Raw genomic sequence first — 25544 nt, 5'->3', positions numbered from 1 at the left:
ATTTGATGGGGAAGATGAATAAGCACAGATTGAGGGCAAATAGTTTTGTGGGTCCAATATGTCCAGTAGCACAGAGTAGGCTAGACAAGTCTAGAAAAGATAGTTCATATTGGACTCCTGAATAGGTTGGTGATGCAGAGGGTTACAAATTTCAAGTGTGGAAAAGGCCACAATGCAAGGTGGTAGATTTAGGTGCTGGAACTTGCAGTTGTAGAATGTGGCAGTTAACTGGGATACCATGTGCACATGCTATTGCTTGCATGGCTTATAATAATTTGGAACCCGAGAAGTATGTTCACTCATGGTATTCTACTGAACGATGGAGAGCCACATATGCTCCGTACATCGAACCAATTACTGGTGAAAATGACTGGCACCACACTGAACTGCCACCAATTGAACCACCAGCATTTAAAAGACTAGCTGGAAGGCCTAAGCAAAGGAGAAGGCAATCTGAAGGTGAGACAAGCAACTCTGTGAACTCGTCCAAGGCAACAAGAAAGTATGGTGAGATTCACTGCTCTAGATGTGGAGAGGCTGGGCATAACATTAGAAGATGTATGAATGAAGCCACTAATGATGTTCCAAATACGAGGGGAAATAAGAGAACAATAGAGGGTCTAAATGCATCTGATTCACAGGTTTGGCAATTGTTTATTATGTTAACTATGATAAATTTAATTGGTTGTGTCTTATAAATGCTATTTTGCTCTTTTGATAGGTTGAAGCCCCTGTAGGCCCCTCGGTCCCCATTGTAGGCTCTCAAGACTCTATCATCATCGGGCCTAGCGTACCTGTTTCAATGGGATCCATTCGATCGGCTTCACATTCTTCTGCTCAGGTTGATTGAACTTACACTGAGTATTGCAATTTTGTTTTAATTAAGGGATGCCAACATATTGTCTAATCTTGTTTTTACAAGTTCAACGAAGGACTTTTAGCTAAGGAATGGGAATACCAACAAACCAAGGTCCTAATTGGAAGCCTCCAACACCATTTTATCAATCTCAAAGTCCAAGAGGACTTCCACCAGCTTATAGAGCCCCTCCTATAAGGCCAAGAGGACTTCCACCAGCTTCAACAACTTCAGCTTCAACTTCTCATTCAAGCTCATCCCAAGGATCAAACGCCATTAGTCGAAGATATTGAGGAGTTAATAGACCTGATAGGCATTTTGTATAGTTTTAATTGTGGTTTATACTAATTAGATGTCAACAAGACCTGCAATAGTTGTATGTTTGTGGTTATGTATTATGTTGAAAAAATGGTATTACATTGAGTATTCTGTGGAAAAAAAATGCATTATGTGTGGTATGCTGTTGGAAAAACGCTTTCTGTTATGTATTCTGTTGAAAAAAAAGCATTTTGTATTGTATTCTGTCGTAAAAATGCTTTCTGTTATGTACTCTGTTGAAAAAAAGCATTTTGTATTGTATTCTGTCGTAAAAATGCATTTTGTTTGGTATTTTGTTGGAAAAACGCTTTCTGTTATGTATTCTGTTGAAAAAAAGCATTATGTATTGTATTCTGTCGTAAAAATGCATTTTGTTTGGTATTCTGTTGGAAAATGCAAATTGTTTTGTATTCTGTCGTAAAAATGCATTTTGTTTGGTATTCTGTTGGAAAAACGCTTTATGTTATGTATTCTGTTGAAAAAAAGCATTATGTATTGTATTCTGTCGTAAAAATGCATTCTGTTTAGTATTCTGTTGGAGAATGCAAATTGTTTTGTATTATGTCGTAAAAATGCATTCTGTTTGGTATTCTGTTGGAAAAACGCTTTCTGTTATGTATTCTGTTGAAAAAAAGCATTATGTATTGTATTCTGTCGTAAAAATGCTTTCTGTTATGTATTATGTTGAAAAAAAACATTCTGTATTGTATTCTGTCGTAAAAATGCATTCTGTTTGGTATTCTGTTGGAAAATGCAAATTGTTTTGTATTTTGTCGTAAAAATGCATTTTGTTATGTATTCTGTTAAAAAAATGCAAATTGTTTTGTATTTTGTTGAAAAAAATGCATTTTCTTCTGTATTCTGTCGAAAAAATACATAACAGGCTACAATAATATAAAGCCACATAGATGATGCAACAATAACAGCAGATCACGCAAAGTCGAATATTGTATTATATTACCAATAACAGAGTCATCTCAATACAACACAAACTACGACTAAAACAATGATGAAAACCAATACACCACATGCAATCTTAAGCATTTTGTTTTCATGTTCATACATTTGAATTTTCTTCTTCATCTTCTTCATGCGCTTGTAATCTTCTACATTTAAAGCTTGTTTATTTGGGGATGTAAAAAAAGCTCCAGTCTGGGATCTTGTAGTCTGCTGCACTTCAAGTTGCTCCTCATTATCAACCCATTTAAAGTATCCACATGTAAGATCACTTATTTTCCATAAGGGACAGCTAAGGAAACGCCTATCATAGCTTTGTTTCTTTGTAGATATTTGTAGTAGGAGCTTCTTTCCACATCCGCAGAGATTGACTGATTCCTCAACCGGTGAATAAGCCGTGGACTTTTGGACATATTGGTTTGTCCCACTCCAATGGCTTCCCTAACCTCCCATATCTTTTGTCATTCCTTGGGTCGTTATTTCTGCTTGCACTTTCTCTGTTCTCTCTGCTTGTACTATCTCTGTTCAATGTCGATTTTGAATAGGCTATGAATCTGAAAAGTAGGACCAGGAAATTAAACATAACAGAATGCAGCAGCATTCTTCATAGGTCATGCATACCAAGTTGGTATTATGTCAGTCATAACATAATGCAGAATGCAGCAGCAGCATTCTTCATAGTCAGAGATAAGTAAATAGCAAGTTCAACAGCAAACTTTCGAGATAAGTAATTAACAAGTTCAGCAGCAAACTTCAGAGTCATGCATATCCACATAGTTCAGCAGCAAACTTTAGAGAAAAAATACCAAGTTCAGCAAAACAGAAAACAACGCAGCAAAACACAAAACAACGCAACGCAGAAAACAATTAGGCCTCTCACCAGAAAATAACGCAGCAAAACACCCCTTCGACCAACAATCAAGCCATACTACGGAAAAAAACGCAATAGAACACCCTTCGAGCCATTGAACCAACAATGACAAAGCATCACGAGCAACTAACAATCAGGCCACTCATTGGAAAACAATGCAACAGAATTGAGGTAGATCACGGGTGAGTTACAATCAGATTACTCACCGGAAAACAATGCAACAACAAAACACCCTATGAGCGCTCAACAATCTAGCTTTTCAGATAACAACAATCAGGATTCTTACCTGTGAACAACGTACCGGAACACCCGCATCGGATGATCATACCACTACCAAGTTCCAGCTCCCGCAGAGGATGCTCACGGGCGACCCACAATCAGACTTCTCACTTGAGTATGAACCGCCAGAAACCACAATTTTAATTTGGGGAAATCGCGGCGATTTGACGACTGTGCAAGAAATCGGCACCTCAATTAGGGTTTGCTCGATTTGGGGAAATTGCGAGCGATATACTGAATTGCAGAAATCAGGGGCGATTTGACGACTGGGCAAGAAATCGTTACCTCAATTACGGTTTGCTCCTCATTTAGGGTTTACTCGATTTGGGGAAATTGCGGGCGAGATACTGAATTGCAGAAATCGGGGGCGATTTGATGAAATCTCAAGAACAATCGGCAGAAATCCGTCGAACAATCGACCGAAATCGGAAGAAATCTCACGGCTAGCTGCCCTAATTTCACCACTGAATCGCAAGAAGCCAAGGAAACCGAGAAGAGAAGAGAAGAATTGACCTAATTTCGAGCGGGAAACCGAGAAGAGAAGAGGAGAAGATGGGACCGACCAAGCTCACGGCGTCTAAGAGGGATGCTGCCCAGGGACCAACGTTTGAACGAACGGAAGGACCAATTGGTCCAAACGTTTCAAACGGTCGGACCAATTAGTGCAGAGAAAATCTTTCGGGGATGAACATGCCGTGAGCAGCATTTTTCAGGGACCAAAACGTCTATTTTTTCATTTTGATTGAAAAATTCGACGTTATTCCTTTGGGTTAATTACTAAAAAAAAAAACACCAACTATACACTTTCCCCGGTTTTTAGCACGAATTTTTCTGTAGTTATTCAGAAAAGCACCAACTATGACCTTGGTATCACATTTAGCACGCGATTAACTCTCTCGTTAAATGTGATGAAAATGTCCAACTGACGTTTAACAGTAATGACATGGTTAACGAAACTGAGTTGGCGACTTCTCCACAATTCAAGTGGAGAAGAATACAGCTCAATCAATCGTGTAACTCTACCATCATGCTTCCCGCACAATCCCAAAATCCTCCATTTCAACTTCTTCACCAAATCATCCGGAGAAGCAATCGGGAAAATGTGATTTAAATGATGGATCATGGAAGTAGAACCCTCGGAAATGTCCGATTTCAGCTATATATTAATAAGCAGACTTTCACCATTTTCGACCAAAAATGGAGCTCTTTTTTCTTTGAGATGAACTTTGATTTTTGATGTCCCTTGCAATTTCCATGGAACTTAATTAATGCTCGGGGAATGCAGAAGAAGAAGAAGAAGATGATGATTTCATTTCGGCCCAAAATCTACTTCTTGGGCTTCGAGGCCCAGCCCATATATTGTGGTCCTCTCTGTTCAATTGAGTCGAGTATTTGTTTTCCGAACCACTTTTGAGCTTTTGATTGAAAAGTTAACATTAGTCCTTTCATCATCTTAAAAATTCCTCCGATGCCACCGACGACTTCGATTAGAGCGGTAGTGGCCAATGTCGGGCCACTACTTCCCCTCTCTCCTCCTCTCTTTAAGGAGAGTGAGAGGCAGATAAATCCGGAATGACGGTGGCTTCGTTGTTGACTCCATCGCATAGAGGAGGTCGTTGTGAACCTATGAAGCTGTCGGGCCCTAGCTAGCCGGAGGTGACTGGAGTTTGGCCACTGCGGTCCCTTTGAATTTGAAGCATCCAACGCAGACAGATTTCCATTTCATTTTTTTTTCTTGTTTTTCAATAATTTCAAGTTATATTTTATTTTCCAAAAATTTAGAAATACGTACTTTTAGGACATATTGGCCATTTTATTCAAATTTCAAACATCATATTTTATGAAAATTTCAAACATTCTCTTTTTCTAAGATTTAGCCGCACAATGTACATAGGATTTAAAACTCCATCGCATTCACTCGTATATCAAATGTTATTATTATTATTATTTTTTTGTAAGAACATAAAATATTCTCATCCTATTTATTGAGAATAATTCGTTTCTAGATATTCATCTTATTTTTAATCTTTGCATTTCGCGAACTTCTTCGGCTCCCTACTGCAAGCAGAGGCAAAAGCAATGCTGTTGGCACTCTCGATCGCGATTGACAGCGGCTGGAACTCCGTTGCTTTCTATAGCGATGCCCTCCTATTAGTTGATGCAGTCCATTGTCCCTCCCACTGTCCATGGGAGATCAAGCCCATTGTCTCGGATATTAATATCTATGCTCAGTACTCTGTCTTTTTGGGATTGTATTTGGGTCCCTTGCATTGATAATCTCCAGGCACATGATTTAGGTCAATTTGGTCTTAAGTCGGATCTTGATCATCTATGTATGCTTGAAGGTTATCCGATTAGCACTGTATCCCCGACTTCGGATTAAAAAGAAAGACAATACATGGTACATTTTACTCGATGAAGCCCAAACATGGGCCCATGTAGTATATTTGGTACAACATAAGGTGGACCTCAAGAAAGGAATAATTTACTTTTTTTTTCATGTGAAAGAAAAAGAAAGAAAAGAAATAAAAATACGTGCGTGTATGTATATATATATATATATATGTGTATAGTTCACCTTCCTTTGGAAGTTTTTGATAAGCTACAGAAAGAAGGGCCTTCACTGGCTCATAAGAAAGTCGAGTCATAAAATAATTTCACGAGAATAAAGGATGTCAATCTTTTTGAAAAATTATGGGACAATAGGTGGATCTTCTAACTTTTATGATCGCCAAATGAAGGGGAAAAAATATTAGGCTTTTGTAAGTGGCTTTTTTTCCTATCAAATAACGTAACGGAAATATTGATTCATACTACAAATCTAATGTTCCTTCGTTTGCTCCTCCACCCCCATTAGTATTATTGCTATTGTAACTTTTGGCTCGTTCTTGATGTGTCGGCATGTTAATTTCGTTTAATCTATTATCTATCGATCTATACTATCTGTCTATCTATCTATACTATTAAGGTAAAGCAGAGTTACAAAGGAGAACTCTCCTTTAGCTGCATGTCTCTCAATCACGGGGTCTTAGTAAACATTAAAAATATCAATTCTTATTTCTTTATAATTAAAATTAAAATCATTTTATTCACGGAGAAAAAAAAATCCTTTTGCAGCCAATCTAAGGCACGTGATTATTTAGTTACATCAAGAGGGTGTAACATAAGACTGTAAATTTACAAAACAAAAAAGAAAAAAACAACACTTTGGAATGATAATGATTTAGCTTCATTAAAATCACCAAAATAAATTATATATTTGTCTTTATAAATTGAATTCAAGTTACCTTTAAAAAGCTCAAATTTGATATCACAAAAGACAAAAATATTTAATTAAACAATTTCTCAATTTTACCATGCATGATAAGCATGAAGGTACTGCCCCATAAGTCTATGTTTACATTGAATTCGTATTTTGATGTTACTTTTTTTTATTATTTAACTTTTGATTTTTACCCATTTTTGAAAGAGAAATATTTAATTATTTTAACATAATTATACTATCGTATCCTCTAATAATATGATGAGCTTCTCGTATTTATCTAGAATACTATTATATATTATTGAATATTATATTATAATTGAGATTAAAAACTTAATGAAGTCAAAATAATTTATAAATTTATATGATCAGTGAATTAAAAAAAATTGTAAAATTATTTTGCAGGTTTCGTTTTCTAGTATATAATATTGTAAAGTGATTGATTGCATAGTCAAAACTTACATTCGAATGTATACACATTAAGAGAGGGATAATACATTTCGTTAAAAAAAATTAAATTTGAGTCATTTTAGCAAAATATGTCCTGCCAAAACATAAAAATTCTCGTGAATGCACTAAAAAATTAATAATCTTTCCTTCACTCTTGGTTTTCATATTTGCTCTGCCGATAAATCGGTATTTAAACGAGATGAAATAATAATAAGATACGAGAAAAGATTGAACATCAACATCCTTTTTACGCTCTTATTATAGAAAATAAAAGAGAAATTACATCGTATGACAGAATATTTTAAGTTTTTTCACCCGGTAGTATATATTATAACATTTCCACTATATAGCATAATGTTTTGAAATTTATGGCACAACACACCATCTATTTTCCACAAAAATGATGGATGACACAACACCCAAACAACTAAGTAAAAGATTACAACATATAATATGATTTTTAACCATCTTCATGAAATGGGCACAATTTTTTATTTTTACCTTATAGCACATCGTTGAATATACAAGTACAATACAAATTTTTTTTATCAATTTTCATAGAATGATATAATTTTATTTTATTTTCATGACATATTTGACGCCAACTTTCGGTCCAAATTTTGTTGGAAAATAAATTGTGTTGTGCTGGAAAAATTTTAAAATATTATACTAGTGAAAAAAAATAAAAAAAATCTAATTTTCCCAAAAATAAAATGGGAAAAAGGGAAATCTACATTTCAAATTTGTTGGGCCATGAATCTACACGCCATTGGCACAACAAAAAAGATGAATAAGACTGGAAATACGTTTGGCAAAAAAAGAAAAAAAGAAACAAATAACATAAAAATCTCCAAATTTTTGAAAAACAAAGAAGATAATTAGACAAATGAAGAGATCTTCTGAATTTTCACCATCTTAATTAAATCAAATAATAATTTCTGTTCTTCATATAAATACATGGCTTCCTCTCTCCATCTCCTTCCCAGTTAAGAATAGAATTCTCCTCCACTTCTCTCTCTCTCTCTACTGCTCTCTCTCTCTCTCCCTCTCTATCAATCCCTCCCCTTTGATCTCTGTAAAACCCTAATTATCAATCGCAAGGAAGGTTTTTGATTCTCACTGCGCCCCGAAGTTTCGATTCTACCGAGGCCCTGCAATCGCAATCATCGCCTTGGCGTCCCCTGATTACTGCCGGAGTGTGATTGGAACCTCTTCCCCCGGCAACTCAGTTGATTGCCCGCTGACTTCGGCCAGTCGGCTGGGGGTGCTCTGCCTTGATCAATTCTCGGGGACTGGGGATTGATCGGCCCTAAGAAGTATTCCCCGTCCGTGCAATGCGTACGGTCACATGATGAAGCTGAAGCGGAGAGCTCTGGAAGTGGTCAGTGCTTAATCATTTCCGTGCATTTTGACTGTTGAGTGGTGGAAGATCCGTTTTTTCGTCCTCGGGGACGAGTGTCGGCTCGTTTTTTATTGTTTTCGAGATTTTGATTTTCTTCTTGATTGCTCCTTCCACTAATTCCATTGGAAGCTTGGGTTTCAATTAGAAGGAAATAATCTGGCTGCGCAGCTCGGAATTTAGTGATTGCTGACACCTTCTAAACACCTGTATACATTTCGAGGTTGAAAGTTGCAATTTTTTTTTTCGAAATACGAGAATTTTTTATTGGGGATTGTGTTTTTGAAGTTAAGCGTACGAGTAGAGAGTAGGAAAGTCATCAGTCATTTCTTCTTTACTGCAGCTGCTCAGTGCAAAGGGGTGAGCTTTGCAAGAAATATCAACTTTTTTTATTTATTGGGTATTTCGTAACCTCAAGCTCATTCCGAAGTTGAGATCAATAAGATATAATCGGCTCAGAGTTAGATAAGTCTGTTATCTAGTGGAGCACTTAACTCTCTCTATCAAAAAAATTGTTTTTTCAAGCGGTGCTATGAACAAACGAGGTGGTGGAAAGTATGTTATGAGTTGATCTTTGGGTTTTTGATCGATACTCTCTTGGGGAATAATCTTCTGAATTATTGTTATCATTCCATTTGAAGCTATCATATACCAAGGATTACTTTTAGGCATGATAAAGATTTTAAAGGAAACGTCAATGACTCATTCTTCTATGGAAGTGTGTCTCCATATGGTCCTGCTGCATTTTAAGTAGAATGCCTCTAAGGTCTTGGATGATCATGGTTTAGTTGTTAGTAAAACGGTGACTTGTGTTTTGCTGGATCATCATGGTTGGTTGCTTCTGATATGTCCCCACTAGCATCTTAGTTTTAGTAAGTTACATTTTATTTCAGATAGGAAATAAAGTGAAAGAGCTTGCAAGAAAATGGCCCGAGTAATATGGATAATTGTGTTTATGTATTCTTTCACTGTTATTCCCTCTTTCGTTTTTTGGTTTGCTTTCTTCTGTAATTTGCTCTTCGATAATATGCTCTATGCATTCTCATAGAAGTATTGAACCACTTTTCCAGGATTTTATTAAATTAATGATCTAATTTTCTTTTTCATCTTGTTTCAGCCTCCAAAAATCAGATCCTTCATCAATAGCGTGACTGTGGTTCCTCTTGAAAATATAGAAGAACCCCTCAAATGTTTTTCTTGGGAGTTTGATAAGGTGAGTTTGTTATCTTGAGTCTTTCATTGCTGTGGTTGGTCGTAGTCATTTGATTAAGCTTATTTGTTACTGACGCAGGGGGATTTTCATCATTGGGTTGATCTCTTTGATCATTTTGATTCCTTTTTTGAGAAGTACATAAAATCAAGGAAGGATTTGCAGCTTGAGGAAAATTTTTTGGAGTCTGACCCTCCATTTCCTAAAGCTGCAGTTCTCCAAATTCTTCGTGTTATAAGGATAATTTTGGAGAACTGCACCAACAAACACTTCTATAGTTCATATGAGGTGCGTACCTTTTAACTCTATATGCTAATATTTGGAAGCCACATGAATGTTTAGTGCCTTCAGTTTTATGTTCATGATAAAAAATGATGTCAATATCTCTGCTTGGATAACATTGAGGCAAAGTCTTTCAATGGATGTCTGGCTAGCTGTGGTGGTCTCTTAGGTAGAGAAAATGAGAAATGCATTAACATCGTTGTTTAAAGATGTTTGATTTCCTGGTATAGCTTTTCCAGTGTCTAATCCTGTTTGCTATTGAGCAGCCCTATATGTACAAGCAAAATATAAGGAATAGCTGCTCCGTGCTTGTCATCAGACGACAACAAATTATTATTGTCTCATAAATTGATGATTATTATGCTATTCACAACTGTCCTGCATTTCCTAGCACACGTTAAAGAAGGAAGGGAGAATTATGTCTCTCTTGACCACTGAAGCTTGTAGTACTGTCTTTAGCATCTGAGAACCCTGGCAATGACCATATTATCTTTGACATCTAGCATCGTTAGATTATGGGCTGTTGAAATCATTTTTTTGAAGATCTAATAATTTCACGATACTAAAGCAGGATACATAGCTATGCACGTATTGGAAAAGGTTTTGAATGTTGAAATTTATTTTATTGTGCAAGAAAGCAAAGAATGACTATTTTTTTTAACTTCCCTAAGGAGCCTCCTGAAAAAGAGGATTTTACATCGGAGACTGCCACATTGCAATTTGTCGGATGATTGTCGGTATGCAATAGTAAGAAACTTGTTAAATAGCAAGAAACTTATTATTTAACGAGAAACTTGGTATTTTCTAACATAATACGATGCCTACTAAATAATAAGAAACTTATTATTTTGAAGGAAACTAATAATTTTGAATATAACAAGCTTCTTGTTAAATAACAAGTTTCTTGCTAAATGGCAAGAAACTTATTTTTTTTGGAGCCTCTGCAAAAGTTCACTCTTAAGGAGGCTCCGTATCATAGACACTCCCTTTTTTATTTCCTGGGTCGTAGGCATGGATTTCTTGTTTGTGGTTGAAACTTTAGGTGGAAAAATGAATATGGGTTTATAAGTCTGTTTTTGGAGCATAAGAATCACATGTTGGATTGGAATGCCTCTGCAACAACTTGAAGAATTATCTGCTCAGTCCATCTTATTTCATGAAATATATCTAATGGAACCTAAAGGTCAAAGTCTTTTAAGAATATGTTGGAATCTAAAATCTGTTGACTAGTGTCTAATTGGCTGTTCCACTAACTACTGTGATTGGTTTGATCTTTTATTTATATCTACTTTCTGTCGCATCTTATATTATGAATTTTCAACTTAAATAATATTTATTTGTAAAAAAATATTAATTATTATTATCCTAAATTAAAGGAATGATTATGCAGAAAGCAACATTTTTTTTGGGTTACTATATACAAAGTCAGCATGTTGAGTAAACAATGGGATCATTCTTCTAATGAGGCATAGGATTACATTTTTTCTGCTATTATTATTGATCATGCTCTTTGTTAAATTCCCTAAATTCCTTCAGTACAAGCAAGACTTAATCCTTGTGTAATGCTGATAAAACATTCGTTTCCTACATATGCTGTAAAGTTCTTTAGAAGATAAACATCCCGTGCTATGTGTGAGCACTCTGTGCAGTCAAGAGTTAAAACTCCACATTAGTTCTTTGTTTGGTCTTAGTTCTGACTTTTGTTGGGATTCTGTTCCATGCAGCAGCACCTTTCAGCATTACTTGCCTCCACTGATGTGGACGTGGTTGAGGCTTGTCTGCAGACCTTGGCTGCTTTTTTGAAAAAAGCCATTGGAAAGTGCTCAATCAGAGATTCTTCTTTGAGTTCCAAGTTGTATGCACTTGCACAAGGATGGGGCGTGAAGGAAGAGGGACTTGGACTAGTTGCTTGTGCATTGCCTAACGGATGTGATCCTATTGCACAGGAATTAGGCTCCACTCTCCATTTCGAGTTCTATGCAGATAAGGATTCGGCCAATGAGCAGCAGACTGGAGAAGGGCTGAAAATCATTCACTTGCCCAGTGTCAGCAGTTGCCCAGAAAGTGATCTGGAGCTTCTGGACAAGTTAATCAAAGAATATAAAGTACCCAGTAGTTTGAGATTCTCATTGTTGACGAGATTGCGTTTTGCAAGGGCATTCGGATCTTTAGCTTCTCGGCAGCAATACACCAGCATTCGGCTCTATGCTTTCATCGTTCTAGTTAAAGCAAGCAGCGATGCTGATGATTTGACATCTTTCTTCAACGCAGAGCCAGAGTTCATCAATGAACTATTATCATTGTTGAGCTATGAAGAAGAAGTTCCTGAAAAGATCCGTATTCTGTGTCTGCTTTCACTGGTGGCTCTTTGTCAGGACAGGAATCGTCAGGCCTCTGTTCTTGCTGCTGTCACATCTGGTGGACACCGTGGGATTCTTTCCAGCCTGGTACAGAAGGCTATTGAGTCTGTCACCAGTGGCTCCTCGAAGTGGCCTGTAGTGTTTGCAGAGGCTCTTCTATCTCTTGTAACTGCTCTGGTTTCATCTTCAAATGGATGCTCAGCAATGAGGGAAGCTGGGTTTATTGCCACCCTCCTGCCCCTACTTAAAGACACGGACCCACAGCACTTGCATTTGGTCAGCACTGCTGTGCATATTCTTGAAGCTTTCATGGATTACAGCAACCCAGCGGCTGCGTTGTTCAGAGAATTAGGGGGCTTAGATGATACTGTGGCTCGCCTTAAGGTAGAAGTGTCTTATATCGAGAATGGTGCAAAGCAGCAAGTTGAGGCAACTGATTGTGGGGAGAATGTGCAAGCTGTTGCACCTGCTGCTTCCAGTGATCTGGACAATGTGCAGCCACTTTATTCTGAAGCACTAGTCTCATACCATCGAAGGCTGCTTATGAAAGCTTTGCTCCGTGCAATATCCCTCGGCACTTATGCTACTGGGAATGCATCCAGTGTGTACGGCTCCAACGAGAACCTCTTGCCTCAATGCTTGTGTATAATTTTCCGGCGGGCAAAAGACTTCGGCGGAGGTGTTTTCTCACTTGCTGCGACTGTCATGAGTGATTTGATTCACAAAGATCCAACATGCTTTTCTCTCTTAGATGCTGTGGGTCTTCCTTCAGCTTTCTTGGATGCTATAATGGATGGTGTTCTATGCTCTTCAGAGGCAGTTTCATGCATACCTCAATGCTTGGATGCCCTGTGCCTTAATACTGCAGGGCTCGAGGCTGTGAAAGATCGGAATGCATTGAGGTGCTTTGTCAAGATATTTACTTCCAGAGCTTATCTGCGCGCACTGACTGGTGATACACCTGGTACCTTGTCCAGTGGGTTAGATGAACTGCTGCGCCATGCATCGTCTCTGCGTGGATCTGGTGTGGAGATGCTGCTTGAGATTTTGAATACCATTTCAAATATTGGATCCGCAGGTGAAACGACTAATTTGTCCAGTGAGTCAGCTCCTGTTCCTATGGAAACTGATGCTGAAGGAGGGAGTTCAGTTTCTCCAGATGAAGGCGATTCTTCCAAGGCTGTTGTCAATTCAGAGCAGACCTCGGAGACTTCGTCAGATGCTTCAGTAACAAACATTGAGGGCTTCCTTCCAGATTGTGTATGCAATGCTGCACGGCTTCTTGAAACTGTCCTTCAGAATGCTGAGACCTGCCGTATATTTGTTGAAAAAAAGGGGATTGAAGCAGTTTTACAGTTGTTGACATTGCCTTCAATGCCACTCTCAGTTCCCCTTGGGCATAGCTTGTCTATTGCCTTCAAAAATTTCTCACTGCAGCACTCTGCTTCTCTGGCTCATGCTGTATGCTCTTTCCTCAGACAATATTCAAGCACCACAAACAGTCTTTTGGAGTCTGTTGCTGGGACTCCGCTTGCTGCAGTTGAATCAGCAAAGCAAGCAAAAATTCTGAGAAACCTTTCTATTCTTGAAGACATTCTGAGTCTCTCCATTTTCCTGTTGAAGGGGACAACTACTTTGTTTACTGAACTGGGTGCTGCAGATGCTGATTCATTGAAAGATCTCGGTAGAACATACAGGGAGGTGATCTGGCAAGTATCATCATGCAACGACTCTAAGGTGGAAGAAAAGAAGGCTGTTGAACAAGATCAGGAGAATGCAGACGCGGGTTCTTCTAATCCTGTTGCTAGAGAGAGTGATGATGATGCAAACATGCCAGTGGTTAGATACATGAATCCGGTTTCCATAAGGAATGGTTCTCAGTCCTTGTGGGGTGGAGAGCGTGAGTTCTTCTCAGTTGTCCGCTCAGGTGAAAGTTTGCACCGGCGCAGCCGACACGGTTTCTCGCGCATAAGGGGTGGAAGGACAGGGAGGCACTTGGAGGCTTTGAATCTAGAGCCTGAGGTTCAGACTAGTACTCCAGAGACCTCTTCCCACAATGTGAAAAAGAAGAGTCCTGATGTTCTTGTCCTGGAGATTCTGGGTAGGTTGGCCACCACTCTGCGATCCTTTTTCACGGCTCTTGTCAAGGGATTCACCTCATCAAACCGACGCAGAGGTGACTCTGCATCGATGGTGTCTGCTTCAAAGACCCTAGGCTCTGGCCTGGCAAAAATATATTTTGAGGCTCTTAGCTTCTCTGGGCATTCTAATTATCAGAGGACGGATTTGTCTCTGTCCGTGAAATGCCGTTATCTCGGAAAAATTGTTGATGACATGGCAGCACTTACGTTTGACAGCCGTAGACGGACGTGTTACGCATCAATGATCAATAACTTCTATGTTCACGGAACTTTTAAGGAGCTGCTTATGACTTTTGAGGCCACAAGTCAGTTGCTATGGACTCTGCCCTATTCTGCTCCAGCTCCAGCCACTGATCATGATAAGGTGGTTGAAGAAACTAGGTTGTCGCACAGCACGTGGCTCCGGGACACTCTGCAGAGCTATTGCCGCGAGTTGGAATATTTTGTTAACTCTGCTTTCTTGATATCTCCAACCTCAACATCTCAGGCTCAGCAACTTATTCAGCCAGTTACAACTGGCCTCTCAATCGGGTTATTTCCTGTTCCAAGGGACCCTGAGGTCTTCGTCCAATTGCTGCAGTCTCAGGTTCTTGATGTGATACTTCCTGTTTGGAACCACCAGATGTTTCCAAACTGCAGTCCTGAGTTCATAGCTTCGATGATTTCGCTGGTCACACATGTGTACTCGGGAGTTGGTGATGTGAAGCGAAATCGTGCAGGAATCACAGGGAGTACAACGCAACGATACATGCCCCCACCTCCTGATGAAGCCACTATCACAACCATTGTTGAGATGGGTTTTACAAGGGCAAGAGCAGAAGAAGCACTGAGACGGGTTGAATCAAACAGTGTGGAGATGGCAATGGAGTGGTTGTTTAGTCACGCAGAGGATCCCGTGCAAGAGGATGATGAACTAGCCCGGGCTTTGGCTCTGTCACTTGGGAATTCATCTGAAACGACCAAGTCTGATGTTGCTGACAAGCCGATGGATGTTGCTACAGATGGGCCCCAAGCAAAGGCACCTCCAGTTGATGATGTTCTCTCTGCTCTGGTGAAGTTGTTTCAGAACAGCGATGTGATGGCATTCCCTTTGACTGATCTGCTTGTTACGCTCTGCAATCGGAAGAAAGGAGAAGAACGGCCGAAGGTGATTTCTTTTCTTATACAACAGTTGAAGCTCTGTAGACTGGATTTCTCAACAGACACAAGTGCACTGTGTATGATATCTCATGTTATAGCATTGGTTCTCTCCGAAGACGGAAGTGCACGTGAAATAGCTGCTCAGAATGGGATTGTCTCAGCTGCTATAGACATTTTGATGAACTTCAGGGCTAGAAACGAGCTAGCAGACGAGACTGTGGTTCCAAAATGCATCAGTGCTTTGCTACTTATCTTGGACAACATGCTTCAGCCCAGGCCAAAAGTTCTTTCTGAAAACTCTGAGGGCGTTAATACTGGGTCTTTAGCCGAACCATCTCCTGAGCAGGATTCTCTCTCCATCCTTGCACCGGTTACAGAAAACAAAGCTGGTTCGGAATTACCTGATAAGGAATCTGGCACTGTGTTGGAAAAGATATTTGGCAACTCAACCGGATATCTGACAATAGATGAGAGTCAGAAGTTGTTGCAAGTTGCCTGCGACTTCATTAAGCAGCATGTGCCTTCCATGATGATGCAAGCTGTTCTGCAGATATGTGCTCGTTTGACGAAAACACATGCTCTGGCTCTGCAATTTCTTGAATATGGTGGATTGGCAGCTCTTTTTAGTCTCCCAAGGGCTTGCTTCTTCCCTGGGTATGATACAGTTGCATCTGCCATCATTAGGCATCTACTTGAGGATCCTCAGACTCTACAAACAGCTATGGAATTGGAAATAAAGCAGACGTTGAGTGGAAGCAGACATGGTGGGCGTGTATCACCAAGAACATTCTTGACATCCATGGCTTCTGTTATATCTCGAGATCCCACTGTTTTCATGAAAGCTGCCTCGGCTGTTTGCCAGTTGGAGACGTCAGGAGGGAGGACCTTAGTCGTGTTGTTGAAGGAAAGGGACAAATCAAAATCATCTGCAAGTGAGCCTGGGTTGTCTTTGAATGAATCTGGTAATAAGATGCAGGATGGATCCGTGAAGTGCTCCAAAAGCCACAAGAAGGTTCCAGCAAATTTAACTCAAGTTATTGACCAGCTTCTTGATATTGTATTGAAGTTCCCTTCATCCAAAGGCCAGGAAGATTCTGGCTGTGACTTGACATTGATGGAGGTAGATGAACCAGACACAAAGGTGAAGGGTAAAGCAAAGGTTGATAGTACCAGAAAGAGTGATTCAGAATCTGAGAGATCTGCTGCACTAGCTAAGGTCACTTTCGTCCTCATTCTGTTGAGTGACATTCTCTTGATGTATGCACATGCAGTTGGGGTCATATTAAAACGGGATCTTGAACTGCAAGGGTCTAATCAATTGGAAAGTTCTGGAAATGGTGGTTTGCTCCATCATATTCTACATCACCTCCTCCCTCTATCAGCTCAGAAATCTGCTGGACCCGATGAATGGAGGGACAAGTTGTCTGAGAAAGCTTCTTCCTTCTTGGTTGCTCTCTGTGGCCGATCTGCTGAAGGGCGGAGGAGAGTTATCTGTGAGCTTGTTAAAACGTTTTCATCTTTCTCAAACCTGGAGAGCAACTCTAGCAGAACGACTCTGTTGCCAGATAAGAAGGTTTCGTCTTTTGCTGAGCTGGCATATTCTATTTTGTCAAAGAATTCATCCCCTGGTAACTTGCTTGGTTCTGGGTGTTCCACTGATGTGGCAAAAAGTATGATTGATGGAGGCATGGTTCAGTGCTTGGCCAGCATTCTCCAAGTAATAGACTTGGATCATCCTGATGCTCCCAAGATTGTAACTCTTATAGTCAAGTCTCTGGAGAGCCTCACAAGGGCTGCTAATATGAGTGAGCCAGTCTTCAGGCCTGAAGCATTGAATAAGAAAAAGAACGCGATTTCAAGCGAAACAGTGAATGAACAGGCAAGTGCACCATCACCTGCTGAGTTGGCTGAGGAAAACCAGGACAGCTTCAATCAACAAGAAGCTCCAGGTACAGTTGAGATGCAAGAACAACAGCACCGAGGCGGATCTCCTGAAGGTGAAGGCAATATGCATGAAGAGAATCCTAATAATTCTGAGGGCCAAGATATGAGGAACGAAGTGGAGGCAATGGCTTCGAGCCCCACAACAAATCTTGGGATGGACTTCATAAGGGAAGAGATGGAGGATGGGGGCCCACCTCATGGTGGGAATCACATCGAGGTGACATTTCGCGTCGAGGGCAGAGCAGATGATGATATGGGTGATGAGGATGACATGGGGGAAGATGCTGAGGAGGATGATGACGACGATGATGGGGAGGATGAGGATGAAGCTGAGGATGGCACTGGCATGATGTCACTTCCCGATACTGATGTGGAAGATCATGATGATACTGGTATGGGAGATGACTTTAATGATGATATGATTGATGAAGATGATGACGATTTCCACGAGAATCGTGTAATAGAAGTCAGATGGAGAGAAGCTCTCGACGGTCTCGATCATCACCTGCAGGTGCTTGGGCAACCTGGAGCGAGTGGAGGCCTCATTGAAGGGTGGAACATGGATGACCTCTTTGGCCTCCGTCGGACTCTGGGTTTTGAGAGGCGTAGACAGACGGGTCGGTCTTCCTTTGATAGATCTGCCACAGAAGCTTCTGGTTTTCAACATCCTCTTTTGGTGAGGCCAAATCAGGCAGGAAACATGGTCTCTCTGAGGGACTTAGAATCTCTGCCAGCGGACAGCTTTGATGCATCTCATTTCTACATGTTTGATGCCCCCGTTCTTCCTTATGATCATGTACCTAGTAGTCTCTTTAGTACTCGCATTGGGAGCAGCTCGGTGCACCCACCTTTGGGTGACTACTCAATAGGGCTGGACTCATTGCAGTTACCAGGACGGAGAGGGCTTAGCGATGGCCGTTGGACTGATGATGGGCAACCCCCAGCGGGTCCTCAAGCGTCTGCTATTGCCCAAGCTGTAGAGGAACAGTTCTTATCTCAACTGCAGCGAAGCTCTCCTCCTGCTGAGAGGCAGCTACAGAGTTCAGGGCCACAGGAGAATCAGCTGCTTGATGCCGCTACCAACAATGGCAGCCGTCAGACAGCTGAAGGCGGTATTGATGAGACCCAAAGAAGCGAAGATCAGAACGAAGAAATCGGCAATGAAGTGCGAAATCAGCAGATTAATCCCGCTGTCGAGAGCATTCCCTCCCAAGAGCAAATCAATCCCGAGTCTTCTGCTGCAGAGGAGCCCATGTCTATCCAGCCACTTTCACTGAATAGCAGTCCTAATCAACAAGATAACATGGAGATAGGGAATGGTGATAGCGCAACTGCTACTGGGGAAGGCGAGACATTCCTTGAGTTTGTCATCTCATCTATGGAGACTGGTGGTGGTCAGGCTGATCCTGATGCTGAGGATGTGTCAGCTCGTGCAGTAGTTCGTGATGAATCTTTAGAGAGTACTGATATAGGAGCTGCTGATGGAACAGCTTCGGGGATGCCCGATGATGGTCAGGCTGCAGCTGCCCGGCCTACTACTGTTGATGTTGATATGAGCAGCTCTGACAATGAAATTGGTCAAGCTGATCCGTCTGGGGCTGTGGCCGAATCATTGCAACCAGAGGCTGTTGCTACTGTGAATGCTGATCTGCCTGAGCAAGCAGCAGTCAACAGTGAGGTTCCAGGTGGGAATGCGATTGACCCAACTTTCTTGGAGGCTTTACCTGAAGACCTCCGTGCAGAAGTTCTAGCTTCTCAGCAAGCTCAGCCTGTTCAGCCACCAGCCTATGTGCCACCTTCTGCAGATGAAATAGATCCCGAGTTTTTGGCTGCCCTTCCTCCTGATATCCAAGCAGAAGTTTTGGCTCAACAAAGAGCCCAGAGAGTAACCCAACAGGCCCAGCCTGTTGACATGGACAATGCCTCAATAATTGCTACATTTCCTGCTGACTTGCGTGAAGAGGTTTGCGGATCTCTTTTCTTGATTCCTTTCTCGATCATTCTTCTGTTGTGCTTTTATCAAAATTTGTCAATTGTCTTCCATTGCAGGTACTTTTGACTTCATCTGAAGCAGTCCTCTCAGCATTACCCTCTCCCTTGCTTGCTGAAGCTCAAATGCTCAGGGACCGAGCAATGAGTCACTATCAGGCTCGAAGCCTTTTTGGAGGCAGCCACCGGCTAAGCAGTCGAAGGAATGGCTTAGGATTTGACAGGCAGCCTGCCATGGACAGAGGTGTTGGAGTAACAATTGGGCAGAGGGCAGCGTCTGCTGTTTCAGATAACTTGAAGTTTAAAGAAATTGAAGGTGAACCACTTCTGGATTCCAGTGCATTGAAAGCATTGATTCGCCTCCTTAGATTAGCACAGGTAAATACTAGATGTTATTAGATGCAGTCATATTGTTGGATTAGAAATTATACTGGAAAAAGACTTACCTTATATGTCACAGAATCATCAGAATGGTTATATCATAGCTGGTCTTTTCCTTCTGTGAGTGCAGCCTCTTGGTAAAGGCCTTCTGCAAAGACTCTTGCTGAACTTGTGTGCACATAGTGCAACCAGGGCAAATTTAGTCCACCTTTTGCTTGGCATGATCAAGCCTGAGGCTGAAGGTCTGCCAGGTGGATTGGCCACAATCAACTCTCAGAGGCTCTACGGATGCCAGTCAAATATCGTCTATGGTCGTTCGCAGCTGCTGGATGGTATTTCTTGAGATACAAGTTATTTTCTGTTAATTTTTTTATTCTCTCTTTTCAATTTGAATGTTCAATTCTTTCTTCTTTTACCGGCAGGTCTTCCTCCTCTGGTTTTGCGTCGCATTGTTGAAATTTTGACTTACTTGGCCACAAATCATTCTGCCGTTGCGAGTATGCTCTTCTATTTTGATCCCTCGAGTTTGGCAGAAGCTTCGAGTTTAGGATATTTGGACTCGAAATCATACAAAGGCAAAGAGAAAGTGGTTGAAGGAGTTTCTTCAAATGGATCTCAAGATGCTCAGGCCGAAGTTCCTCTAGTAATCTTCCTGAAGCTCTTGAACAGACCACTCTTTTCTCGGAGTACTACTCATTTCGAGCAGGTACAAGTGCTTTTCAGATTTTGTTTCTGCTGGAGAAATAGTTTGTGTCATAATCTTGATGAGCATTTATCTTGCTTCGAGTGGCGACTATATGGGGCTGTGGTTTATGTTCCTGTTACTTTATGTTGCAGGTACTAGGTCTTATCCAAGTAGTAGTCTATGATGCTGCTGCTAAGTTGGAATCTGAGTCTCAATCTGAGAAAGCAATCGATGATGCTAAGGTTCCACCTGAACAAACTGGTGACCTTAAGAAAGAGAAATCTTCAAATGGTCCAGAAAACACTAGTGACAGCAATGATAAAGAGGCTAAAAGCACCACTGATGAGACATCCTCTTCAAAACCAAAGACGAGCGTCAACATATACGATGTCCTCTTGCAGCTGCCAAAGTCTGATCTTCGCAATTTATGTAGTCTGCTTGGTCGTGAAGGGTATTGGTCTTGATATTTCTTGTGGTTATCTCTTAGCTGAATATCCTTGCAGTCTCTTCTACTTTTGTGCAATCTCTATGTTAACTGTTCTGTTTTCACTTTTTAGATACCCAGTTAATTAGAATTGACTGACCAAGTTTCATTTTGAGTTACAGGCTTTCAGATAAAGTCTATCTGCTTGCTAGTGAGGTGCTGAAAAAGTTGTCCCGAGTTGCTGCCCCCCATCGGAAGCTTTTCATAATGGAACTCTCAGAACTGGCTCATGATCTGAGCAGCTCAGCTGTGAACGAGCTTGTGACACTGCGGAACACCCACATGCTGGGCTTGAGTGCTGGTTCTATGGCCGGGGCTGCAATCCTGCGTGTGCTTCAAGCTCTAAGTTCGCTCACCGCCGCTGGTGTTGGTGGGGCCAAAGGTAATATATAAGAGACAGAAGAGCCTGTCAGAGAGGAGTTAATTAGATAGATCTGTAGGGAGAAATCAGCTAGAAGCCATGGTTTTAGAAAATGAATTGAAATCTTACAGCACAGGCGACAATGCATAGCTTTTTCACAAAAGACTTGCCAAAGCAAAATTAGATTTGAAGTCTAAATTCCTTATTCCCATGTTTGAGTATCTTAGTGGTTCTCTGTCAACAGGTCTCGATGCCGATAAGGAACTGGAGGAGCAAACCACAATGTGGAAGTTGAATCTCGCACTAGAGTCTTTGTGGCAAGAGCTGAGCGACTGTATAGGTGTGACTGAGGCCCAGCTCAGTCAAAGCTCTTTGGGCCCCACCATGCCAAATGTAAACGTCGTGGACCAAGTTCAGGGAATCTCAGCATCACCTCCCCTTCCTCCTGGGACTCAACGCCTCCTGCCTTACATTGAAGCCTTCTTTGTTTTGAGTGAGAAGCTACAGGCTAGTAGTAGCACAACCGTACAGCAGGACCAGGCAACTGTCACTGCTACAGAAGTCAAGGAATGCGTTGGAGCTTCCACTTCATCATCAACAACGAAGAGCAGTGCGGATTCCCAGAAAAGGCTGGATGGTTTGGTCACATTTGTGAAGTTCGCTGAGAAGCATCGCCGCCTCCTGAATGCCTTCATCAGACAGAACCCGGGCTTGCTGGAGAACTCACTCTCTATGATGCTGAAGGCACCAAGGCTCGTTGACTTTGACAACAAGAGATCCTACTTCAGATCGAGAATCAGGCAGCAGCACGAGCAGAGCCTCTCAGGTCCGCTTCGCATCAGCGTGAGACGGGCCTATGTTCTGGAGGACTCGTACAATCAGTTGAGGATGAGGTCCACTCAGGAGCTTAAGGGACGGCTTAATGTGCAGTTTCAGGGTGAAGAAGGCATCGATGCTGGTGGCCTGACCCGAGAGTGGTATCAGTTATTATCTAGGGTTATATTCGACAGAGGAGCATTGCTCTTCACCACTGTTGGAAATAATGCAACATTTCAGCCGAACCCTAATTCTGTCTATCAAACCGAGCATCTCTCCTATTTCAAATTCGTGGGCCGCGTGGTAATAAATTCTTCTCCCCGGCATATCTGATTTGCAAGCGTGCACCTTTTCCGTTCTTGTCTCACTGCTCTTGTTTTGTTGCATGTAGGTGGCGAAGGCATTGTTTGATGGGCAACTTTTGGATGTTCATTTTACTCGGTCATTTTACAAGCACATACTCGGTATAAAAGTGACTTACCATGACATTGAGGCTGTTGATCCTGACTATTACAAGAATCTCAAGTGGATGCTCGAGGTTAGTGGCCATCCCTCTGCTCAATCAGCAAAAATGCTCCCTGTGTTATTTAGCAGTTCTTCATTGTTGATTTTGCCCTTAATTTTGCAGAATGATGTCAGCGATATTCCTGATCTGACATTTAGCATGGACGCGGATGAGGAAAAGCACATCCTTTATGAGAAAAATGAGGTCTTTCAATCCTCCTTGTACCATATTCTTTTCTTCTTTAACAGCTCGCAGACCCATGTAGTTGTTTTTGTTTATTCTCAAAACTCTTCTGCCTATTTATCATGACCAGGTCACTGATTACGAGCTCAAACCTGGAGGAAGGAACATAAGGGTCACGGAAGAAACAAAGCATGAATATGTTGATCTCGTTGCTGACCACATCTTGACTAACGCTATTCGGACTCAAATCAATTCTTTCCTAGAAGGCTTCAGTGAATTGATTCTACGTGATCTTATCTCCATATTCAACGACAAGGAGCTTGAGCTGCTTATCAGCGGGCTTCCAGAAATTGATTGTGAGTTTAGAATCTCCTCTGCTGTTCATATTGGACTCCTTTCATTTCTATTGGATAAGTTAATGATAGGGCCCGCCCTAAATTGTCGCAGTGGATGACCTGAGAGCCAACACCGAGTACACTGGCTACACAGCAGCTTCTAGCGTCGTTCAGTGGTTCTGGGATGTTGTCAAAGGTTTCACCAAGGAAGACATGGCAAGGTTGCTGCAATTTGTAACTGGAACCTCGAAGGTGCTCTGTAACTCCCCCTTATCTGCTCTATCTCACGAATGTTTCAGTTGATTGTCAATGAAATAATTCATTGCATAACATTTCTATTTTGAAAATTACAGGTTCCACTGGAGGGCTTTAGAGCTCTACAAGGTATATCAGGTCCTCAGAGGTTTCAGATTCATAAAGCTTATGGGGCTCCCGATCGACTACCCTCAGCACATACATGGTTAGTAGACAAACCCGCTAATTTATTTTCCACATTAGGTCATGATTATTAGCTTCTTTGTTGCATCTCATTGCTCACGAAATCCTTATTTATGTTTTCACTTTTGTTCTTTCACAGTTTCAATCAACTCGACCTGCCAGAATACACTTCGAAAGAGCAGCTGCAAGACCGCCTGCTTCTTGCAATCCATGAAGCCAGCGAAGGGTTTGGGTTTGGTTAACTGATGTTTCTGTGGGATGATGTATTTCGCAGCTCCGATCAGGTGAGCTTCTCCAGCACAATCCGCACCTGTCGCCTGATTAAACAAAACAAGTAAAGCAGCGATAAACCAAACTGTTCAAAATGCAGATTGGCATATGATTCAACCCTTCCAAGCTGCGGGGTCTGCAGGTGCAAATATGCTACAGGGACTTTTGTGCACATATTAAGACATTACCTGCCTCAACTATCGATTCTCGGGTTTTGCCGGGCAGGGAAATATGAGGTTCAGTTCTTTCCCCCATCATCGAGGCAGGATTTAGCTCGCTCTTCTCTCAGATTGCAGTAGATAGCCTAGTAGTGGGATATACCCCCGTGTTCCGCTCTATCAGAGTGCCCAGTATTTTTGCCGCCGACCACCATTATCTCTTTTTGTAATTCCAAACTTGGAACATGGAATCCTTTTACTCAGTAAAGCGGCGTCTCTTTTGCAAATTCCTATTAATGCATTCAATCGTATTTGAGCGTGCCGTTCTATGTGTTCTAAGATGTGGATCAAGCTCCTAGGATCTGTCCTGACTTGTAAGGCACAAGCACATTGAAGTTTGATACGAACTCTGCGGCGACACAATCATCGATTTGTCTGAGCTCTCCTTTATTGATTATGTGGGATCTGGGGGGCTCGTGCAAAGAATTGTATAATCGGGAGAGGGGACAGTGGAGCTGGGCTATGAGGGAACAACATGAATAGTAAATCTCCACAACTGTCTTCAACCTGCACCCAGTGACAGAGACAGCCATGAAAGCCCCCCCCTGTGTCCCATTTCAATGGAGTGTTCATGTCTTTGCTTTCTTTATGTGCCATTCTAGAGCTGAGCTTCAGATGCCCTGGCCATTGGCAGACAAGAGAATCTAGCAGTCCCTAGCATGATAACACCATCAAACTTAAGTTTGCTCGCACTTTGACTTTGTATTAGTACCATACATCACAACATATGTTGTCATTAGTTGCCTCTGTTGTTGCCTCTTTCGTCCTCTTCTACATATTCAAATCTAATTTTGCTACTCATATGATACAGTTGGCAACTGCGGTTCATTATCAAACGGATTTTGCCTATATTGAAGGCCCATCGACTGTGCTTAAGCTTAATGCCAGAACAATAACAAGTTTTAGTTAAAAGGTTAATGATCATAGTCCGAACGATGAACGAGTTTAGCTTTGGCATCTAGATGATCGGGGGATAGAGCAACCCGGTTTTTCGATGGTTGTGAACACAAGACCATTTGCAGCCCAACTTGTGCTGTGCTACAGATTTCAATGGGAATGCCATTACAGTATTTGATTTGGCGAATATTTTAAAAGTAAGAATATTAAATGGGATAATTGATACCTTAAGGTTATTAGCTGTTATAAACAATTAATTAAGTTTTGAATTTCTAATTGAGAATTCAAATAATATGATGAAAATAATCCTTTTAATTTAGGTTCCATAAATCGACAGGCTATCATGGGCTAACACAGCCTAATAAATATATATAAGCTCGAACCCAAAATAAAAATAGAAATTCGAACAATTTAAATTAAATTATCGTGAAATTCAAAATGGAAACACTTATATATTTATTTATATTGATTATTTGATTTGATTTGATAATAATTATATTAAATCCCAACAAC

General features: G+C 41.1%; 1 protein-coding gene across 2 annotated transcripts; it reads left to right on the top strand.

The window, feature by feature from the left end:
* Positions 1 to 7974: 7974 nt before the first annotated feature.
* On the top strand, positions 7975 to 24396 carry LOC116213265 (E3 ubiquitin-protein ligase UPL1-like). Of its 2 annotated transcripts, none has more exons than XM_031548139.1 (17): positions 7975 to 8374; positions 9510 to 9605; positions 9684 to 9890; positions 11612 to 19432; positions 19519 to 19836; positions 19970 to 20171; positions 20262 to 20545; positions 20677 to 20975; positions 21131 to 21390; positions 21614 to 22488; positions 22577 to 22723; positions 22814 to 22894; positions 23004 to 23229; positions 23321 to 23460; positions 23562 to 23668; positions 23786 to 23930; positions 24017 to 24396. In XM_031548139.1, the coding sequence occupies exons 1-16, from the start codon at positions 8342 to 8344 to the stop codon at positions 23886 to 23888; spliced, it is 11199 nt and encodes a 3732-aa protein (XP_031403999.1). In that variant the 5' UTR covers positions 7975 to 8341; the 3' UTR covers positions 23889 to 23930; positions 24017 to 24396. The 2 variants fall into 2 exon arrangements, with proteins under 2 accessions (XP_031403999.1, XP_031403998.1); XM_031548138.1 differs by having other exon boundaries at positions 11609 to 19432.
* Positions 24397 to 25544: the final 1148 nt, after the last annotated feature.

Source organism: Punica granatum, chromosome 7 (assembly GCF_007655135.1).
Source record: "Punica granatum isolate Tunisia-2019 chromosome 7, ASM765513v2, whole genome shotgun sequence".
NCBI lineage: Eukaryota > Viridiplantae > Streptophyta > Magnoliopsida > Myrtales > Lythraceae > Punica > Punica granatum.
This window is presented reverse-complemented; position numbering and strand designations above follow the sequence as displayed.